The following is a 22063-nucleotide window of genomic DNA, read 5'->3' on the forward strand; positions in this document are numbered from 1 at the left end:
TATCATGGATGAAATTCTTAAGTTTTTCATCCTAAAATTCATACGCAGTATTTAGAAGTAAAACTCATTCCAAGTCTCTCTCTTGTCTTAAAGATTGATCTTTAGTATTACATTTCAGGTAGCATTTTCTGGGGTTGATACCTGGCATTTTGAAATGAAGCTCCTCAAATGTTAAGTGTGGTGAGCCTATGTGTAACTCCTACGCTGTCAGATCCAGCAGCTGTAGATGAGGTTCTCGTATCAGAGTCTCAGAGCAGCGCTGGGAAGGACTGACACAAAAGCAGGGAGTCATAAAACATTCAACATCATTCAAAGTCTCCTCTCCCATGCACACTTAGACAATGTGACATTCAAAACAACAAGAGAATGTCGGTCCAGGAAGCATATTTCAGGAAACCTTTTTCTTTTGTGAGAATAATAAAATGAAGAGGAGGGGGTGGGGGAGGGTTGGCTCGACACATTTTACTGTCACCCATTGTCTAGTGAAGAGGTGTATTCGGTGGCATATTCATGTTTCCAAGTTGGTTCCAATAAAGTCATAATATTATTCTTTGTCAGGCAAACAGGAGTTGGAATTAATAGGATACCATTTAAAAAGGGAAAAGAATGCAAATGCCGTTTTCATACAGAGAAAATCAGACCTCATTTAGACGTGATTAGATACCGTTAGAGTTTGTTTTTCTTGAATTTTCTTGACATTTACACTCAAAATGGTAAACAAAACATATTCCGTGCGCAAATGCATCTCCTCAGAATTAAAGTCTGCCTTGAAACGTTGCATTCGTGGTGTTCATTTCCCGTCTTTATTTCATTGTTTTATGAGGTCTTTAAAATGTAAGTGCTCCTTTTTCTTCCTCCTCACCTATTAGAGAAAACAGCTGTGAGGCAATTCTGTGAGAGAGGAAAAAAAAATCAGGTTACCATGTGTTGAACTGTTTGAGCGCTAAGCAGCGGGTTTGATGAATTACAAGTCAGTTAGTCCATTTTGCTGACAGAATGCAAATTTATTTATGACCCTGAGACTGGGAGAAAATGAAATCATCATATATTTCCAAACACTCATGCAGTGTTTTAGATTAGGGGAATCTATTTGGGATGGAAACACATTCTATGAATAAATTGTTTGAATTCCCTTTTGAAACAACTCTCAGAGCACTGCTCTCGAACTCCGCCTGGGCGCCTTTCAACGATCTAGCTCTTGAGTTCTCAGAGAATGTGAAGTAAAAATCTTAATTGAAGGGCTAGACAGGACACAGGATGTCTTCCCTCCAAGTCAGGAGAGTTGTTACTTTGAATCAAAAACACAAAATCAAGTTTAATTTTTAGAGTGTCTGCTTTTGATTTATAGTCATGGAATAAAAATGCAGCCCCATTTCATATGATTTGGTGGTTATCCCATTTTACATTTTCATCGAATCACATTCTCGGGCCATATCTGTAAAATTGAGAAATCATCAGAGCTGAAGTAGTGGGATATTGGAAGTTCAGCTTCATCAGCAGTCTGTGCTGCTGAAATGAGGGGACCTTCATCCTCGCCCACCCTCCCCTTCACTTTCTTCCTCTCTGTTTTTTGAACTCTCCATCTCTCACACTTTCATTCGGTTTTCCTCCTCACTCAACTGCACAAGATGTGGTGAGATCACACTGAGGCTATTTTATCTCCGCTTGTGTGAAATGATTTAATTAAACAAAGTCACAGCTATGCATAGCCTATCCAGATCATAACATTTTTATTGGTGTATTGAGAGCTCTGGCGACGGGTACAATGATGTGGAGTAAAAGCCTAAGTGTATTACTAATGTAGTGATGATGCCGGCTTTTATAGTACGTATAGATAACGTGCTTTAACATCGTTATCGTGAATCCTGAGTGAGGCATATATATATATATATATATATATATATATATATATATATATATATATATATATATATATTTATATTCATTGTCATTTCCCACAGAGAAAGTGGAGGACGTGGGTCCCCTATCCATTATAATCTATAATAGAGAGTGGAGGACCCACTGGAGATGTTATAATGTTAAAGTAATACCTACTATCCAACATAGCTGGGATTTGTTTGGCTCCCAATTAATTTCCCCAACCTCATATCAATAATATTTAATTAAATTGATACACTATTGATCATCACACAGTCATTTTGCTTGGTAATTAATGGCTAAAATGCTGCGGCATGCAAATCTGAACCTCAATTTCATTCTCATTGGACTGCATCCTCATAAGTGGTTTGCAATGTAATATGCAATCCGCTGATGGCTTATTAAGATCTTTACAGTCATTTAATCTGAGACTGTGGTCAATTATATCTCTCTGGAGTAGCATTGCAGTTTAATTTGATATAAACAAAACAATAGGCTGTGAAGCTGTGGTCATGATGGAAGTTGATACACCCTCTCTCTCTGTCTCTGCACAAGTCTGTGCTGGAATGCACACAGTCAGAGTCTGAGCTGCTTACTCCTCAAGGGACCCTCCGTGTTGTTTGTAAACAATAAATAATATTAATTTCATGCTGGACACCTTCATTGGATCGATGCTCATCGACCGGGCGAATCAGTTGTCTTTATAGGCTGCATATGTTGCTGGTGTAATTGTGCCGTTTATGGAAGGACCCGGACACTGCAACAATCCGTAACATACAAATGAGCCTCATGTTTTCTTAATACTTATCAGTCACTTAGTCCGGTCTCTTTGGATCATAGCTGGCGTGAATAATTCAAGATGATACAAGAGAAATGGTGGTTCTGTCTTGGTTCAATGATTGATTGCAGGAGAATGAGCCGCTTCAAGTCTCAGGATATTGTAACTCAAGCCAATGACGGAGAGAAAATTAATTACAACACCACAAATCGATGAACAACTAAATGTGTCAACTCCCCAAAGAGCTGTGATTGTTCATTGTAGTCTGATTGAGGGAGCCAAAGGGGGTCAGGATTCTGGACCCTGAAGAATCAGTGGAAGAAAAGGTTATAGGAGAGGTTGCGCCCTGCCTTGACTCAGCAAACACATCACAGCCAGAGAACACACTCTAATAATTCCTCTAAAAAACAGCCGAAGCTCAACTCCCTCTCTGTAAGAGGGTAATGTAACTGACTAGGCATTTATACAAACGTATTCCGACTATGTATTTATACATACACGATCTCATTTGAAATGCATGTATCTTGGGCGCGTTTTCGGGGAAAAAAAGGCCCTTACTGTGACAGCAAGAGAGGTACTCCAGTTTGCACTGCCTGATAGGACACAGAGCAGATTAGCAGAATGAGAGAGATCATTACGAGCAACCTCACAAGTGACCAAGGCTGAGTCATTCTGTTGCATTTAGCTGCTGTGCGTCTGCCTTCCTCACCCCTACCCATTCACAGTGCCCATCAGGATTTGATCGTAAACTATATGGCTGTGGGGTTGTGTGTTTCTGCATGTATGCGTCGCGCTTTGTGCTGTCATTCCGACTGCGACTTTGACCTTTAGCAAGGGATGCTGGATGGAGAGAAGGCTTAATGAGTTTGTATAATAGCTGGGCTCTATCTGAGGAATCATCCATCTACATGAGCCCCATAATTAGCTGGTAAGACAGTGGTCCAGCTCTGTGCTTCCACTTATTATTCTGCTGACTATTATGTGGGAGGGGAGAAATGGATAAACAAAGACACAAAACCCCCATCTGAAGTGTATTAATAATCTGCTGTCGATTCTGGCAGCGTTGTAAAAGGCACGGCTGAACAGTCTGAAAATCACTCCGCTGACACCCCCCAGAAAATAAGGAAAAGCTATCTGGAACATAAGTCACATCCTGGTCTGAGTTTGCTGACAGGTGTACACTCTCATGGGAGTGCTAATCCTCCTGCTTCTTCATCTGTGTTTGTCCGATGCACTGCAGTACACACACAAACCCTCAAGACAAAGCAGAGGCAAGTGAAACTCAATGACATGCAGATGTGATCTGTGTGAATTTGTATGCAAAGCACCCATCTGATTCCTATCATACAGGACTGGATGTCATATCCATCATTTTCATGTAAGGCATACGAAAAGCACGCTTTGCAAGGATGACATAATTTCCATTCTGTCGTGCATTGCCAATATGTGGTTAGTTATGCTTATTCAAGATATGTAAATGTTTGCTCAAGAAAAAAAAAAAAAGAGGATAAAACAGCAGCAGCGCGCGCTCAGGACGCTCCATTCCCAGCGAGCACGCAGGATCCGCTCCTGGTTTTGCTGCTCCGCGCATCGCAGCGTACACCTTCCCTGACTCTCAACAGTCCAGCATTGCTGTGCAAGCAGATGTTCTTTCCTCTGATGCCAGTTCTTACCATTTTCGCATTTGGAGAAGGTATTCTTTCGCGCGAGGGGCTGCAAAGTGACAGGAAGCAACAGAAACTGGCTTCCTGCTTGGCTCGGTGAGAGTGAGGGAGAGTTGTCAACGGATACTGGCTTTGGAGAGATACAGTACAGTAAGAGAAAAAAAACCGCGGCGGAGAGCAAGGCAGCAGTTCATTTACCACACCTGTGATGCGTTGTTCTGAGCAACGAAGACGCACGAGCGGGATACTGATGGCCACGGTACGGCAGGAGTATATGAATTGAGGAAAAAGAAAGACTTGGGCGTTGTGAACAAGGCGTTAAGTGCTACAGAGGACACTCTCCGGACCTTAACAAGCCCAGTGTGCCGGCGTTTCTTTCTTTCTGCCTTTTGAAACTTAGGTGATAATAAAAACACGAAGATGCCCTTACTTCTGGGCCCCTTTGTCCGCGCTACGCTCCTCCTGCTCTGGCTCACTGGCTTCACCTGCACTGGTGAGTTTCTCTATATAATTATTATTATTTTTGGTAAATTATGCTGTTAAAAAAATGTGTCGGAGGAGAAAAAGCATAGTAAGTACAAACAAAAAGGCTGCACGTGACAAGTTGTTTGCTTTTCTCCCCCTTAGAAATGTAGCCGCGCGTGACAGAGCACGTTGTTGGCAGTCGTTATTGTTCTAATTTGCTAGCACTAACACTCATCAATTAGCCTGCACCTTCAAGGTTACGCAGGAGAGAGTGTGTCGCCGCACACATGTCAACCAAGGTTAAACTTGAGGCAAATGACAACTATCATTGTTCACCTTTTTTTATGTTGCTTATATGTTTAGTATAAGCACCGCGCGCTTTGTGTAGCATGTATTTTAAACCCACTGTCGTGACTGTAAGGGAAGTTGGAGCTACACCTGCTTGAAAGGAGTAAACCTGCACAATAATGTTTTAACAGACGGGCCGTGAACAATAAAATGCGGTGCTCAGTAACATCGCGCTTCTTTCATATTCTCACATAAACAACATTCACTACATTTTTTTTTTGCGTGTGCAGTTTCAATAGAAGAAGATTACCACCTCAATAATTATTTTGTTATTAAATCTTTGAGCTGCAGAACGTACTGAGCAAACCGTATATTCAGAGCCTGTATTCATCCATTTAAGCGGGTGCTCTGCTGGCTGCAAACAGGATCATTCAACTCCACGTTTCTCTCCGGCCAGGACTCGTTCCTGCTGCATTTGCAGTATGGTGACAGCTTTACGGAGTTGGTAGACGACCTACTCGCACTGATGAGTTACATTTTATGATGTAGCCTCTTGGCCAGACACTCCCGATTGCATGCAAATGTGCTTTGATGTACAAAACAATCACCAGGGTGAGCTGAAGTGCTCCGACTGGAGTTAAGTTTCCCTCAGCAGCTACAAACAAGCCATTTGTGGGATGCAGTTTCAGATTTCTTTTTTACTCATCCACATTTTTTATTTCAAAAATCAAATATGCTCACAACAGTCAACAGATAATGTCTATGACAACATGACAGAGTGCTCGCTGTTGACCCTTGATATATAAGGTCAATCTCTTGTGCACAGGCAAGTCAGTCAAATCAATTCAATCAATTGCCCTGCTGCCCATAATGCACCATTTCAGCATTCTTTTATTGTTCTTTAAAAACTGTTTCTTAACTCATTCTCCCTGATGCTAAATACCATTCTTACAATGCCGCACAGCTGGAAGCAGCTGGTGAGCATCCAAAAGAGAGTTTCACACATCATTTGCCTTGCGCTTGTTTCCGAACTGTTAACCTTGCTTTGGACAGAAGGCAAATATGTAAAAGTTGTTGTAATTGTGTCTCTTGCTTCAGGACACTGAGATGATGAATTAAGAGGGCTTTTCTCTTGCATTAATTAGTGTATAATTATGAATATATTAGGATTAAATAAACAGTCATGCTCTAGGGACCTCATATATCACGCTAAGTAAGTAGCGGTGTGGTGGTATTTACAAGTCATTTTATGATGCATGTTGAAACGGATATATTTTGATTGGTTTGTTGGGTTATATGGGTTGCGTTGTGGATCAGTAGGGTGTTGTTGCATCACAGCTCCAAGTTATTTGGAGTCTTGGTTCTGTATTGGGATTACGTGTTCTTTCCGTGTTCACATTCTCCCACAATCCAAAGCTTTATGTCAAGGCTATACATTTCTCTAGATTTGACACTGATTGTCTTTTTCTTTGCTTGCCCAGTGATAGATTCTGTCAAAGGTGTTTTCTGTCTTTCACTTAATGCATGCTGGGATGGGCTGTGACCCTGACTAGCATTGAGCCAGTTCATAAAATGTAATCATAAAAGATGAATGCAGGGATATAGGTAAAATCGGTTTCATACTCCTCTGTCTTCTGTATCACATTTCCAGGCAGACCCCTCTCCCTATTTCAGTCACTCTCTATCATATATTAGGTCAGTACAAGCATCCTTATGAGCTCCCATCACGGCTTACAGGCTACTTTTATAGGACAGCGTGAGCTCCAGAAATGGATCGCAAGGTAATTTGGTAGCCAATTCTTTCGACATCAGGGCTGGGACAGTCTCGGCTGAGATCAGTCGAGCTATCCTCTGTAGAGAGGCAAGGCGCTGACTCGGCATTCGTCTGTATCAAAAGCCGACTTGTCTTTTTTGCAGGGAAACATAACTCAGTCAGTAATAAAGGTAGGCCTGTCAATCTAGATTTGAGCTAGCCGAGCACTTTCCCTTTCACTGTGTTGTGAGTGATCTGACGGGCCGGACGGAGGGGGTAGGTTTGCTTTCAGCCTCTGGAACAAAGAACTGTACTGCTTTGCCTGTGTGTGTGCACACCACTTGATGTTTTCAGAATGCGAAGCGCGTGTTCGTGTGTGTGTATTAGACAGGGTGTTTCCACAAGGATTTGCATGCATGCTTTTCTGCTGCATGTGTTAGGTGTATGTCTGCACATTATTCCATCTCCTGTTGCTGCTGTTGTTTGCCAGTTTATTTAAACTTGCCTGTTAGTCTGTTGCCTGTTTTTAGTCCCTTGTTACTTCCACCAGAAAAGATCATCAAAAAGCCAGCTATCCATGCAGAGAGAATAAATCCTGGATTTTTCTTTGTTTTTCCCTCTGCCCAATGAGAGCGTTGCCAAGCAATTGTTGTCTGGTTCACCGAGGGAGCATGGGATTTGGTATCAGGTACCTTCCTACTTGTGTGAGCAGTCACCTCTGAGCAATTTCCACGGGGTGTAAACCTTGTGATGATGCAAGGAGATGGCCATTAAATGACAATAAGCAGAAATCTATTGCATAATCCAGTGATTTGCGAGTTCCCATTTATTTGTACAGTAATATAAGGGATTCTTTTTGCCAGAAGTCTCTCATCATTCTAATGTGAATCATCCCAGAGTTGTCTTTCTGGCAGCCAGTTTTGTCTCTCCTCATTGACTCACTAAAGAATGCGATAAGGAGAGGGAAAGCTGAAATTAACATAATTTATTGGGGGAAATTGCCTTCTGGTCAAAGGAATTTAAAACCACTTCGTTTCTGTCCCATAGCTAATGCATGGCAAATGATCGCCATGTATTTGCAGGGATATGGTCTTTTACAGGGAAGTGATAATTTACTACCAGAAAGAGTTTTTGTTCCCTCTAGTCATGGGAGATGAATTCAAATGACACAGACAACGGGAAGAGTTGTGCACTGGGGGAGGGATTTTTTAAATAAAATTATTTATTTTCTCAGCTGCTTATACTCACACAGTAAATTAGCATGATTTAAAAAATGCAGAATATATCATGCAAGTAGGTGATTACACTTTGGGAAAAAAAAGTAGAGTAAAAAATTAAAATGATTTCACTCCTCAGGAGTACAAATGCTTGTTATGAATTTCAAGCTGCTTACAGAATTTATATCGGTCAATATGACAGTAAAAAAGAAAATTGCATTGCGTATTTGCAGCACAGAGCTGATCAAATGTATTTCTGTTTTCATCATGTTAATTTGTCGAAGCAAAGTAAGCGTCTTCCTGTCCAAGTCTTGCTAAATGTAATTTCTTCAGTTTGAGTTGGTGTGATTAATGGAGGGAGAGATAATAGTTCAGCATAAATGAATAAAAGGTAAACAGTGCATGTCAACACAGGTCAGCTTTAAACAATGGAGGAGCATGCTCCATTTGGTGACAAATGCCCAGGCGCCTTATCTTCTAGAAGGCTATGTCCCTGTGCTTATCATTTGCAAATGGCAATCTTGAGGAGTAAAGGAAGGACACAGGCGTTGCCGAGGACACATGGAGGATGAACCTTGCAGTGGGGAGGAGTTAGGTGTTATTTTCTGCAGTCTGTGCAGAGGCCCTGCAAAGGCACTACATCTCTGTCAAACTCTGCCCTTTTGTTTCAATTACCCCATTTCTATGATTCAGGTCTATGTGAGAGCGCTTAGGGGTTGAAGTTGGGCTGTTTCCCTCCTGAAATGTGGTGCACCGTAGTCACTATCTGTGCTTTTCTATCTAGGCAGCATAAAATTGACCTTTCACCTCTGATGTTGGATGAGATTACCCTATGTTTCAATGGGAAACTGGACCATAATTCACAGAAGGCCACAGTATCTGACAAAGTATCAGCAGTTGGAAGATTGCCCTCAATCTCTACTGTTGTTTCTGTTGCTGCTAACCATCCTGTGCCAGCACTCATATAGCCTCATATATCCAAGTGCCACCAATGAAAAGTCGGGATGAGCTTGTTGAATTGAGTACTGAGTCTTTTCTCTGGAGGGTCTAATCGAATGTTCTTTTTCCTTGGTCATCTCTTTTTCTCTTACACTCACATGGAGAGAAAGAACATGCAATGCTGACCTTGATCCTTGGATACCACTCTGTTCTCTTGCTGGGGAAGAAAATCACCTCAGCAAGAACACGGGACATGCGAAGGTCGATGTCATGTAAGTCTATCACAATAGACGATACTAATGCTGCCAAAAGGCACTTTGCTGTAGTTTCCTACCACAGAATCTCTTTACAATCTCTTTTGTTGATGTATGGCGGACAGTTTGTTGTGTGGTAGCCTTCTGCAAGTGAGTTTAGCTGCGACTGGAGCAGTTACATGAGCTGCCAACCATATCAAAATGATCTACCCCTTTTACTCCTTGGTTCGGATGTGGATTAATTGTTCGATGTTAAGATTAGGGTAAGGGTTACGTATTGTTACTTTTAAGGTAACTCATATCTTCATAATGAATTAAGTAAATGGATAAGGTGGGCTGTTGGTGCATTTGGCCTTATTTAGTCATTGCAGTGTTGAGTTGTAGCAGAATTTATATAACCATCATATTGGTTTGTCTTGTACTGGTGTTTGACACAGTTTGTAGTTGTGTGTTGTTTAGGCTAGGGTCTCACAATATTGGATTTTTTGCTAATATCTGATATGCCAATCAATCGAAACTCATTTGGCCGATAACCAATACCGATACCAATATATGCACTTTTTTTCCCCACCTATTTTTAGCGATCATCAAGTCTCTCCTGTAGTGGAATTACTATCATAGTATGCATACTCTTATCATGATAGCCCACCAGCAGATGGAGACATAAGATATGATGCTTTTCAGTATATGTAATATTCATTCATCGTGCAAAATAAGAAAAGTACTTCAACTGAGGGTTAATGTTTTGTACATTTTCACTTTGTTAATTTAAAAAAAATATATCAGCTTGTGACTTGCAGAAATCTGCATGTTGGCCGATTTCAATATTTCATTTAAAAGCCAATATTTGCACATACCGATGATGTGCTAATATTATTGTATTCCCAGTGTTGGCTTGGAACATGGCTGCATCTATACACGTATGCCTCACCTTACACCTTGTGTCCACACAATTTTGTTTTATGTCCGTATTTCCAGTGTACTGAGTACGTCCCAGTGTTCAATGCAAAGGAATGCATCTCTTTATAGATGGATAGAAATGCCAGACAGAAATGACAGAAAAGTTAATTGTGGGTGTTTGTCCAAACTTGTGGAATGTGCTCATAGAGCGGCATATAAAGACCAATAATACATGGTAACAAATAAATGGGGAAGTTGGCCTTTTTTTGGCGCGTAGCTAGTTTTGTGGAATATTTTGTTAAAAGACATGTTAGTGAGCTAAACATGCAATAGAACTTTCCCTGTATGTAGAGCTGTATAACATTCATCCTTCCTGTGGCACCATGCCTACAAAGTTATCAAAATCTGCTGTAAGAATTAAAATTTGACAAAGTACAAATTCTGGACCAGAAAAGAGTCTTGCAAAAAAATTGGAGATCACAGAGGTTCTCATAGGAATGAACGGATGTCCGGTTGACTCGCATACGTACACAAAGCTATGCAGAAACAATGATGACGTTGATGCAGTGTTTGTGTCTTTCTTTTTTTTTGTTAATGTTTGTTTTTAGTATACATGATGTGCTGTCTGGCTGCTCACTTTGTACAGTGAGAATAGCACTATGTGTTAGGAGATGTTTCCAGAATCCTTTCCTGTTCTCTTAGTGATCAATACTCTTCTCCAAATGGCTAATTGGCCATCAGTCACTGTCAGAGGAAGCGCTTAGAAACCCAGAGGTGTCTTGGTGCAGCTCATAATAAGAGAGTGTCCAGTCCTCTGGGTCCTCTCCTGGCCTTTACTTCAGGCCAGGTAGTGGCTGGGGAAAGCGAATCTGAATGCAATATGGAGAGCCATAGATTAATAGTTCCTTAGAAAGGCCACCAGGGAGCGATGTGAAAGCCACTTCCACTTCATCATGGAGTGGACTGGATGGAAAATCTACAGAGTATGGGGAAAGCAACTTCGAAATGGTGAGGTCACATGGTGGGGACTGACACTTTTTGGATTTGATCAGTTTAATGTCATTGTGTAAAATCCTTATTTCTTGTCATTAAAGGGGACCTATTATGCTCTTTGGGGTTTTCTTGGGAGGCGGGACATAAGCACGACTGTTTCAGACAGCTGCTGCAGTATTCAGTATGTTGTATGAGGTAGTTATGAAGCAGTTCAGTATGAGGCACATGATGTTTTTTTTTTAACATTACAGCATGTAAACCTGTTCTAGTAGACCCCCAAAATACAAACGAGATCCTGAAAATGAGCATAACAGGGCCTCTTTAATCTAAGGTAACATATTCTTGTAATATTAAGGAGAAATTATCTCATTTGAATTTTCACAAGGTTTTTCTTCAGCAGCTCGCAGTTTAAAGTTTTAAGATAATGACACTTTTGTCTGCTACTTCAACCTTGAAGAGAAAACACACCTCCAACAAACTATATGGCTCATTGTTATGCTTATGCTGTTTAGCATTGCATGTAAAATACATAATTAGAAATCACCTAAGGCTACTCAGACAGCCCTGCTGGCGCTTGATTGGCAGGGTATCTGAGGGAGGTCTGGCTCAGCCGGAGCCAGAATTTGTCATCTTGAAGTGATTTTGTTGACAAGACAGGAGGCACAGTGACCTTTCCTAATTATGTGTATGTGTCCAGGCACTGATGCCTTAGGCAAGCAATTCAACTGAGTCAACAGAGCGCTGACTCTCAGAGCACATTCAACCCCAGACAGCATGTTGTGTGATGTAAGGTTAGAATATGCTGGGTTTAGCAGCAAGCTTTTTAATAATTCAGTATTGATAGAACATTACTAATGGCATCTGTGTCACCTTTTGTTCATGGATGTGTATAGAACCAAACTGGAAGATCAGGTCAGACCAGGCGCCTTTTTTTTGTCGCCTCCTTCCACTTGTACCTGAAATCGTCACCAAAAATCAGTCCGATGATCTGCTACACAAGTTGATTTCAGTGAAACATGAACCATTTATCATGCACCCTAAATGTGTGGCAGTGAGAGAACAGCCTCTCTGATCTATGTAGGTCCCTCAGTTATTGTTTTTCCCAAACAAACCATTTCCCGATGTGAAATGAGGTCTGAACATTACAGATTCAAAGCTTAAAGCTAAGCAGCAGAATTTCTTGGCAAGGCCATCAGGAACACCAGGCTCACAGAAAACACATTCAAGTCCTTACTCCAGTAGAATTCATCATGACAACACAGCCACCATTGAGGCTAGACGCTCCCTTTTTTTGTTTTGCAGCACGCCTTGCACTTGATTATGGCTTCTATGGATTTAAATGTCCACCGACACTGCATTCATGTTGAATCAAAGTGTGTTCTCATACCTGCAGTTTCTTGTCACCAGTGCTTGATTTCAAAAGTCAAGTACAGAGCAGTTCTGCGTTGGCACTGTTTTTGTTAATCACCTGCTGATTTTACTATCCTGTGTTTCAGGCAGAATTAATATTGATGGGTTGTGGTATGTGATAGATAGTCGTATTTGATTTTAATTATTGGCGGAGTGACAAAGATGTCATAGGTCAGAGGGCGTTTTTTGTGCAGCATCATATAGGATATTCAGTCTGGTACAAAAGGAAGAGATCATTTTAGGAAGGCTCAACAATAATAGCATGACCATTTAAGATCCACTGAAAGTCTTGAGTTGATCACCGAAGCCAAAAGCCATAACTGAATTTCAAGAATTTAGTTGAGATCTATGTTAATATGAAATATGAGAACCAAGATATACTTGGATTTGATTGCACAGACTAATACAGGTATAGTTAACAGTTCCACAAATATGCTGTTTTAATGTGTTACATATCTGTATATAGATTTGTTAGGCTATTCTTTGTTTAGCAAACAAGCTGTCTTTTAAACAACAAATGTACAGCAAACTTTGAAGGAGCAAATTGATTGCAAAGAGCAAATCATTCACTGGGAACAAGTTTACCAAAGTTTAAAAACACCAGACAGAGCCCTTCAAATTGTTTTTAATTATTTTTGCAATGGGGCTGTGCTAGTGAGGGTATCTGTGTCCCACCTATCTACCCAGGCAGTGCCATTGCATACTAACCTTGTAAAAATGTAAAGTTCTTTTTCTCCTTGTGGTTTTCAGTGGGCCACATTTGAAAGTATTGGACTACTGTAAGCACTATTTACTGTATCATTACAGACCCATATTGGATTTGTTCAGTTAAAAGCTGGCAGGCAACTAGATCCAATATGTACTATTCTCTTGCAGAGAACATCTTGCCATAATCCATTTTTAAAACTGACAGTGGTGAAGATTTGATCGCCTACAGGAGTCACTTGTGAACCAACTGTTAAAATTAAAAATTTGTTGCTCTGTAAATTCTGTTATGCCCAGTTTCCAGTGTTTTCCTGGGTAAATTACAACTAGTAACAACCTCTGTCCTCTCACCAGCTTTTGTATTTATGTACACTAAGTATTACTGTATATTGGTGTACGTTCATTCATCAAGAAACAGGTAAGAAATCACAATATATCACTATATATGTTTTCACAATGCTCAGCATATCTTAAAATATTTTAAATTACAATAATATTGTATCATGACTTGTGTGTCATGATAATACTGTATTATGGGGCCTCTTGTGATTACCTCTCTCACTATTTACTAGCATTTTCCAGAACAACTGCATCTCAAGGTTTTTAACAGCTAATGGGGGTTATCTGCGTTGTCACTGAGATGGCTCAGTTGTTGTTAGGTAAACCCAAGCTTGGAATATCTGTCGAATTGTAACAGTTGGTCATATTAGGATGGGTAGTTGTAACCTTGTCTCTATTCAAGGGTGTTATTTGGCACTGAATGTGAATAATTAATGTTTTTGAGTGTGTAAATTCCAACATGCATGCTTGTAACTGCCAGCCTACAGTCTGATCTTGCGCTGATAGCAGATAGAAAGCATTGCTCATTAGGAAAGACATTTGCATGTTCACAGGCAAAACTAAACTTTGTGTCTCATTTATTTTTAATTAAGCTTCAGTCGTGTATACAGTATGTTGATATACCTTTCATTAGTGCACAACAAGTTCTTGGGTTAAGTCTGCTGGGTGCAGTCATTTGACAGATATGCACTGACATCAGCAAAAAATTGTGATGTGGGCGGATAGAGGATGTATTGCTTGTTCTCGTTAGTGTTTTAGCCTCCTCTGTCAAAAAGACAGTATGATGTCACATACTGTAGTGCTTCCACTCTGGCCTAGCAGATGCTACTTTAGCTTAATTGGACACTGAATAATGTGTATTTGCTGGTATGCCGTTTATAGACTTGAGAGTGCTTTTACAGATTATTGATTGTAATTTTGCTGTTGCTTCTTTTGGGAGTTGGCACTGTTCAACTCATTCAGTGAAAAAAAAACAAAGCTCAGTTCAATTTGTTCATTTAATTAACACGCAGTTGGGGCGGGCCGACATCTGGTGACCAATAAACAAGAATATAAGGAGTTATTTGTTCGATGTGGCTGTCATTTAATGAATGTGAGTCGGTGTCTGATTTCAAGCAGTGATTGAACGCAAGCTGGCCTCTGACCGAGCTCAGTTCATACGATATTGTTAACAGTTCCTCTAATGAGTTTATCCATCCTTTATTTCTGAGTCACTGTGGCAAATTTTCATTCCAAATTCAGAACATCTCATCACTCATGAACTGAAGCCACTGTAGAGGATTATTCATCTCAGTTATTCCAGATATGACAAGCTAATTGGAGCTGAAAAGTCAATTGGGATGGACCAGGTATGACTCAGTGAAAAATTATTCAGATTCAAGGGCTTGTGGTTTTAAATATCCTGATAAATTCACCGACTCATTTTAGCTTAATATGAAATATTTCTAATGTTTGCAGCATGTCCAGGCATATGCACATGAATGAGTTCTGTGGGGATCACAGATTCATCCCAGGAGTCGTCACAAATGTCGCCAAATGTCTCTCTGCACTTGATCTGATGGTGGTGTTTTTAATCATGAATACTGAGCAGCGCTGTAAGTCACTCTGGATAGGAGTGTCTGCCAAACGTAAGTGTAATTGTGATGACAATGGCCAATGGAGTTTACAGCGAGGTGGAGCAAACTGGGTCTCGCTTTTTTCCTCTACAGCTGTGTTTTCATCGGTGTCAAGCCATTAAATCTGTGCTCCTGATGTTAGTGACATGTCTAGACTCAGCAGGATACAGTAGTTTTTTTTTTCCATTTTATCACATGTAACTACATGAGACTCTGTCCTTGTTTATAAGAATGTGAGGAAATTTAGACAACAGTTTCAATTCAGTTTCAATTCCAAAAGTCTTCTATTGTGTCCCCAGATGTACTGTAATCAAATATGGACATCAGCCTTACTCTGCACAGTCAGAAACCACAGGGTAGTATTACCGAAATCCCCTTATCTTTACTGGAGTATTTCCATCTGACAAACTCACCCCCACCCACACAAAAGTCAACAGATGGTTGTTCTTGAAGTCTGTCACATTTGGTAATTGTTATCCTTTGGAATAAATGAAACTATTAATTTATATATATATATATATATATATGTGTGTGTGTGTGTGTGTGTGTGTGTGTGTGTGTGTGTGTATTACTATTGATTCTAAATAATGCCATTATTTTAACCTTTTTGTATCCACCATTATCATCACTATATCTATTTTTATTTTTGCTTCTTATAATATAAATAAAAAACTTTATTCATGCACATTATAAAAACAAAAAGTCATTGTGGATCTAGGATTAAAACATTTCAGGGCTTAATATAAATTAGGCAAATAAAGTGGCAAATAAATGATAATTTGTTTATAATTTGCCACATTAGAATTACAAACTTCTATCTGCGCTCTGGAGATAATGAGCTTCAAAGTTTAGCATTCCAAGTAACACAAATAATATGAACCTTTTTGTTTTCTGAATAAAAAGCCTAAAAATGCATTTATTTTCAAAAAATATCTCATAATGTTAAAACGTTGTCACAGCATAACTACATTTTGACTAAAACTGCAGCTAGAACCTTACAATTCTAAAGTGATGAATTCAGTAAATGCCATTTGTAATGGAATTTGTCTTATTAAGAGTTTGTCCGTATTTGAAATTTGTGTTCAACATTTAAGTACTTTTCCACAGTTTGAAAAAAAAACCCCGAACTGTCCTAAATCGATGTCTAGATACACATACCCCTATGTCCCATATATGCTGTGGGTAGAGGGGGACAAGGTTCATTTACTTTCACAAAAGAAGATCGATGCCTACATGATCACCCACCACCATTGGCGTCGTATGCTGTGTTCATGTACATAAGAGCACTTGGTGTACAAACTCTGTCCCTTACTCAGCTGAATAGTATTTCTGCGACTCTGTTTGATCTATCTTCTTTAATAAAATACCTAAACTTAAACTGACGTGAATGTCCAGAAATGCATTCATTGCATAATTTGTGTTTTCATTTATACCCTACCTCAGACATAAAAATTAATTTCACATAGAAAAGAAGGGAAATGCAGTATTTTGTAAAATATTTGTTTTGAAATAATTAATAGACAATTTTTCAGTCGTAATTTCTCTGTAACCTCATTTGTATTTAAAAAAAATTGTGAGAAAATGGTATCATGGATGCAATATCGTGAATCGTATCGAATCGTGAACTGAGTGAATCGTTACATCCCTACCTACAGGCAATTTAGTGTCACCAGTTAACCTGACCTGCATGCCTTTGGAGTATGGGAGGCAGATGGAGAAAAAACATGCAAACTCCACTCAAAAGAGGTGATGGTGTTAACTACTGCACCACTGTGCTGCCCAGAGATTTGAGGGGGAAAAAAACCCAAAACAAAACAAAAAAAAACTATTACAATAAATCTAATAAAACAAATAGCTGATGTTTGCAATAAACTGCCATAAGAACTGTGCCGGGGTAAATAAAATGAAACATTTAAAATAACATCATAAAGTCATTTAATATATGTCCTTAATACTGCAAACAGGGAGTTTCAGAGCTGAGGGGCCATGACCACAAAAAGGCTTTGTCACCTGAAGTTTTGATCTGAGTGAGGAGCAGCCAGCAGAGCCGTGCCTGAGGATCTGAGGCTGCACTCTGCCCATAGGGGAGCAGCAATTCAGCAATTTAGCTAGGGGCTATGCCATTATGCGCTTTAAAGCTGATTAGTAAAATCCCAAAATCAACTCTAAATATGACCCCTGGACTCCCAGCGTGGCTCTCGCAAAGATTTTTGGTGGCATGCCCCTCTGGTCCAGCAGTCGTGGCACCAGGGGGCTCCACTGTGCTAGACTGGTGTGGTGCGGCATGGGGAGGGAGGGAGGACCGGGCCCCCTTAATCTCTACCAGACATGACAACTTTATAAAAGCGCATTAATCCACAATGAACAGGCTCTCTCTGGAGGGTTCGGGGGCGTTTTTTTTTTTTTGAGTGGAAAGCAATGTCCGACTTATATCGGGCTGCAGCCTCTTGAGGGTCGGAGGAATGTGATCCCTCCTCTTCTATCTATATTAGTGTCTAATGAGGAAACAGAAAGAGGGAAAATAATAAAATACAACACAAGAGAAAATAGTTTAAGAGGGAGGAGAGAAAAGGAAGTAAAGAGAAAAGTGTTCTCTTATTTTTCATTGTTGTTTACTGTTGATCCATATAGGCCAACCAAGCTGCCCAATCTAGGATCACCACCTCCCCTTCTACCTGTAACAGTTGCTTTGGCTCACTTAATTTACCTCCAGAGCCTCACATCTATTTACCTTTATCTTTTTTTTTTACATATCAATACATCCACATAACACATAAGGCAATACAGCAGATCATTCTGATTGTTGCATAAACTGTAGAGTCTACATTTACATATTTAAACCATGGTAATAGTTTTGTGCCTTTTACTCACTAAATGAAAGTATAATCCATATTTATACCCTTTATATTTACATGTGTGTATACATACACATTATGTGTTGAGGTGTGTGTACTTGTGTGTACAAAGTGACTTCAAGCTTGTCACAAAAAAGACTTAGTTACTATGTGTTAGACTGTCTGTGGCTGAGTAACCTTTTCCTTTGTTGCTGTTGGTCCTCAGTTGGAATCTCAAGTGTTGTTATGAATCATCTCATTTTCTATCTTTCACAAGTTCTGGGAGCCAGACTTCAGACTGCGTCCCTGAATCACCCCCATAATGTGTGATGGAAGTGCCACTGTGAGAATTGCGAGCTTGGACAGTCCATACTTAGCTATTTAAAATCATATTTCTGGTTTTTAAATTACTCGACTGAAAACTTGGACAGATTGGTTTCAGGCTGAATCATCACAAAGCCAAATGCAATTTGGCTTATTTTCTAATTTCTTGGTCTGCAACATACACTGCATATGGCTTTGCTCTGTCATTTTCACTAAAGTAATGATTAAATAATAACTTTTCTGGCTGAGTCAGATTGTTGTTGAAAATGTCACTATTAAACTTTTTTATTCAGATATTTTATTAATTTATTTTCTTGCTGAAATGTTATACTGTGAAATCCTAAGCTTTTACTCACAAGAGTGGAGTTAGTTTTAAGGAGATCATTTGCTCCACACAAAAAAAGTATTTTATCTTTGTGCACTCTGCTACAAAAGTCTTCAAGTCCCTGTCCAGATTTGAAAGAGAGGATTTGTCCCAGTCGTGTTCAAAGGATCAAGATAAAATTGTGAAACAAACCAGTCCCATGTATAAAAAAAACGAACTTCCTTACTTGGATAACATTTCTAAGATCTCACAAAGGCGCTTTTCTCTTGCCTGGCAGCCTTCAGCTCTCCTTTTATCAAGCTTGTCTTACCTTTCAGATTCCATTATATTAATCAACAGCATACCTTAGCTCTCCTCACTCATTAGAGGATGCAGAGAAGCAGACATTTGGAAAGACGATTTTTGTCTGCTCTTCTATATCCCTGTCAAACTCCGACCTCAAATAGTAAAAACACATTTGCAGCACTGAGCTAAGTAGCACCCTTTGGTTTGGATTCACGTGTGGACTTTTTTCCAACGTAAACTCAAGCATTATCTGTGCCCATCCTCTGTAGCAGGCTGCCATTTTGTGTTAAGCCGGCGCTGATGCACAGAGCCTCCACAGCCTGGTGGAAATTGCCAGTGCCTAAAGCAAACAGTAGGGCCCGAGGTCCCACAAGTATGAGGCAGCCAAGCAAACCCATTAACTGCCTATAGAGTGGTTTGTGGTGTTGTCTCCACATGACGTTACCCACAAATGAACCACAAGCTGATTTACTTTGTTTGTTTGGCTGTGTAAAATAACCACAGAGGAGTCAACACAACACTTCTCATTCTGGTAGAGGAAATAAAATGTGTTCACATTATGTAACATTTGTGATGGAAGTAGTTGGGAAAAGTTCTCCGCAGTCGTACTTAATTCATTGTGTAAAAAATGTGTTGTGTATTACACAGTAATGCTGGTAAATCACAGCATAAGCATTTCACTTTGGAAGATATAATTTGACAAGTCTGCAGCATTTCATTTCGGGGCACTGAGGCATGATACTTTCTTACTCTCAATTCTTCTATCCCCTCTCAACATATGATGCCCAACTGTACAAATTATTTGAATCGCCAGAAGGTGTTTGATTTATGCTGAGTCTGAGTTATCAGCTCCAAACAGGCCATGTAGCTCCTCTCTTATCATCCAACCCAGCCGCTTGCAGAATTTCTGCATGTTTTTTGAGCTGAGCCCTAAATGTGATGACAATAGTCATGAACAGAACACAAAGACAAAAAGTGCCACTTGCAGCAAAATGAGAGCCTCCCCCCTCGCCTAATTTTTTGTGTCGGATTCTTCCTGCAGTATGTTTGACAAGAGGGGCTGGCAGCTTTACGCAGTGGCACAACTCAGGCTGTCGTGGGTGCTGCCCACCCCGACCCCTGTCACACAATTAGCGTCCTGCTTTTTAGATAGCTAGAACAAAGGTGAACTCTGGGAGCCGAGGCTGTGTTCAGTCGGGTTGGAGGGGTGTGTGTGACACTCTGATGACTCGAGGGCACTTCCTTGACCAGAGGAGTCGTTGGCTGTCACTAAACATAACTGTCTCGCTCCCCACTAATGGCATCTCCAGATTGTGCTATGAGGAACAAAGGCTGGTTGTATGAGATACTGAGGAAAAAATAGAGCGACCCCATTTGGGCTGCAGGCTCTGGTTTGTGACAGCGGCTGCAGACCTATAGAAGTGTCATGACAGATATGAACCAAGGAACAATTATAGGGCGATGTGCTTGAAGCTAAGCTGGCGGTTCCTTCAACAAAGAGGAGGAAAAAAGTGTCAAATGAATAGCACAGAAAACACATGCTTGGGCACACACACACACACACACACACACACACACACACACACACACACACACACACACACATACATACATCTAGACAGCATATTCACACGCATTTGACTATAATTTGTCACTGATTTAGGCTGTTGAAAGCATTAAAATTAAGCAACGATAAAGGGAAAATGAAATGTTAGCGTTATGCGTCCCCCTTTTCCTGTGTTATTTTATTCATGAGGTTAAATTCAAAAGGTGAGTGTTAACAAAACAAAACCGTATGCAGAATAACAACTAAATGAAATGTTATGAAGAATAATTTGTAATTTTCCTGTGGCTATGAAAATAAATAAATTTAATTGACTGAGCTGAATATTTTTCCCGATAATCACTGGCTTCTGAATTAATTTTTATTATATGCAAATTTGCATTATCCTGCCAGTAATCAATCTAAAATGGCCTTTTTTGTATTGCTGCCAACAGTAAAATATGAGTTAAACAGCGGGAGTGTATTGACTTGATCTTCATTCAATCTTAGTTGCTGTCACGGAGTCACTGGGAGGCAGACTAAATGTGTTTAACAACAGATAGAGAATTTTTCTGGTGTGGGTACTAAACACTTTAAGACTGTGATGAAGCATAGCAGCATTAAGTACATTTTTAAACTGAATTTTCTAATTATGAAATCCATAAACTCAAACGTAATCATAAACAGCTTTCTTCTATCTCTGTGGTCCTGTCTTTATGCTAGCAATCCTAATGCTAAGATTTGTCATTGGCTGTTGGATCCAAACCTAATTGGATTAAAAGACAAGCTCATTTTGCCAAAATTGTTTTCATTAGTGTTCTTTCTCATTATTTTACACAGCACATATAGCCCCAAACTAACAGGAAAGAAGTGATTGACAGTAATGCACGGGCTCAGCTGTCAGTCTGCAGGAAGTAGTGGAACTCAGCGTTTTACTGCCTTTGGTAAAGTAAGTCTGTTTTTGTCAAAGGTTGAAAACAAAATGCAGTCGCTTTTGGAGAAATTGAAGAAATTTCTCCTTTGCTTTTTATTTTGAGGGGTTATGTTATTTTTCCATGTTGTTAATTCAAGTTGGGGAATGCTGTGTGCAAAGTCTGAATGTTGAACGTGCCATGTTTCTGCAAACCATTGCAGGAGTACAACACTTGGCATCAGCGTTGTCACACTAAATCTCCGTCTCCATGACACTTGGAGTCAAAACACGAGCCTGGAAATGCAAGCCCTCCCTGTGTCAAGAAATAGTTCTAATTTCTGGGCTGGAACTGCTAATGATTCTGACAGAAGTGAAAGTTATTCGATCACTGAGTTATATCTAATCAGAGAAAAGTGCTGCAGATAGTTAGAAGCACAAGGTTTGACCTGTTATTTCTCTCTTCAGAGGCAAAGTATTATCTCTTTGCTTTCACTATTTACTAGGTCACAGCATGTATGCAGGTCCATGTGTCTAAGTTTCCCTATGGAAGCTGCAGAGTCCCACAGCTTTAGCTGTAATACCCTGTTTAATTCCCCCTGCATGTCGGGTTATTGCTGTCAAAGCTCCTGTGTCAGTTTAT

At 40.0% G+C, this 22063-nt stretch overlaps 1 protein-coding gene across 4 annotated transcripts in view; it reads left to right on the top strand.

The window, feature by feature from the left end:
* unc5a (unc-5 netrin receptor A) overlaps positions 1-22063 on the top strand; it is a 308725-nt gene that overhangs the window by 142056 nt on the left and 144606 nt on the right. For 3 of the 4 annotated variants that reach the window (XM_088081237.1, XM_088081239.1, XM_042493167.2), the window contains exon 1: positions 4212-4813. The exons of the other annotated variant lie outside the window; for it this stretch is intronic. In XM_088081237.1, coding sequence (XP_087937363.1) covers positions 4741-4813 — 73 coding nt within the window. In that variant the 5' untranslated portion in view covers positions 4212-4740. Of the gene's footprint in view, positions 1-4211; positions 4814-22063 lie in introns of those variants that run through there. 4 annotated transcript variants of the gene reach the window in all.

The sequence above is a fragment of the Plectropomus leopardus genome, chromosome 8, assembly GCF_026936395.1.
Source record: "Plectropomus leopardus strain MGB_pleo_1.0 chromosome 8, ASM2693639v1, whole genome shotgun sequence".
NCBI lineage: Eukaryota > Metazoa > Chordata > Actinopteri > Perciformes > Serranidae > Plectropomus > Plectropomus leopardus.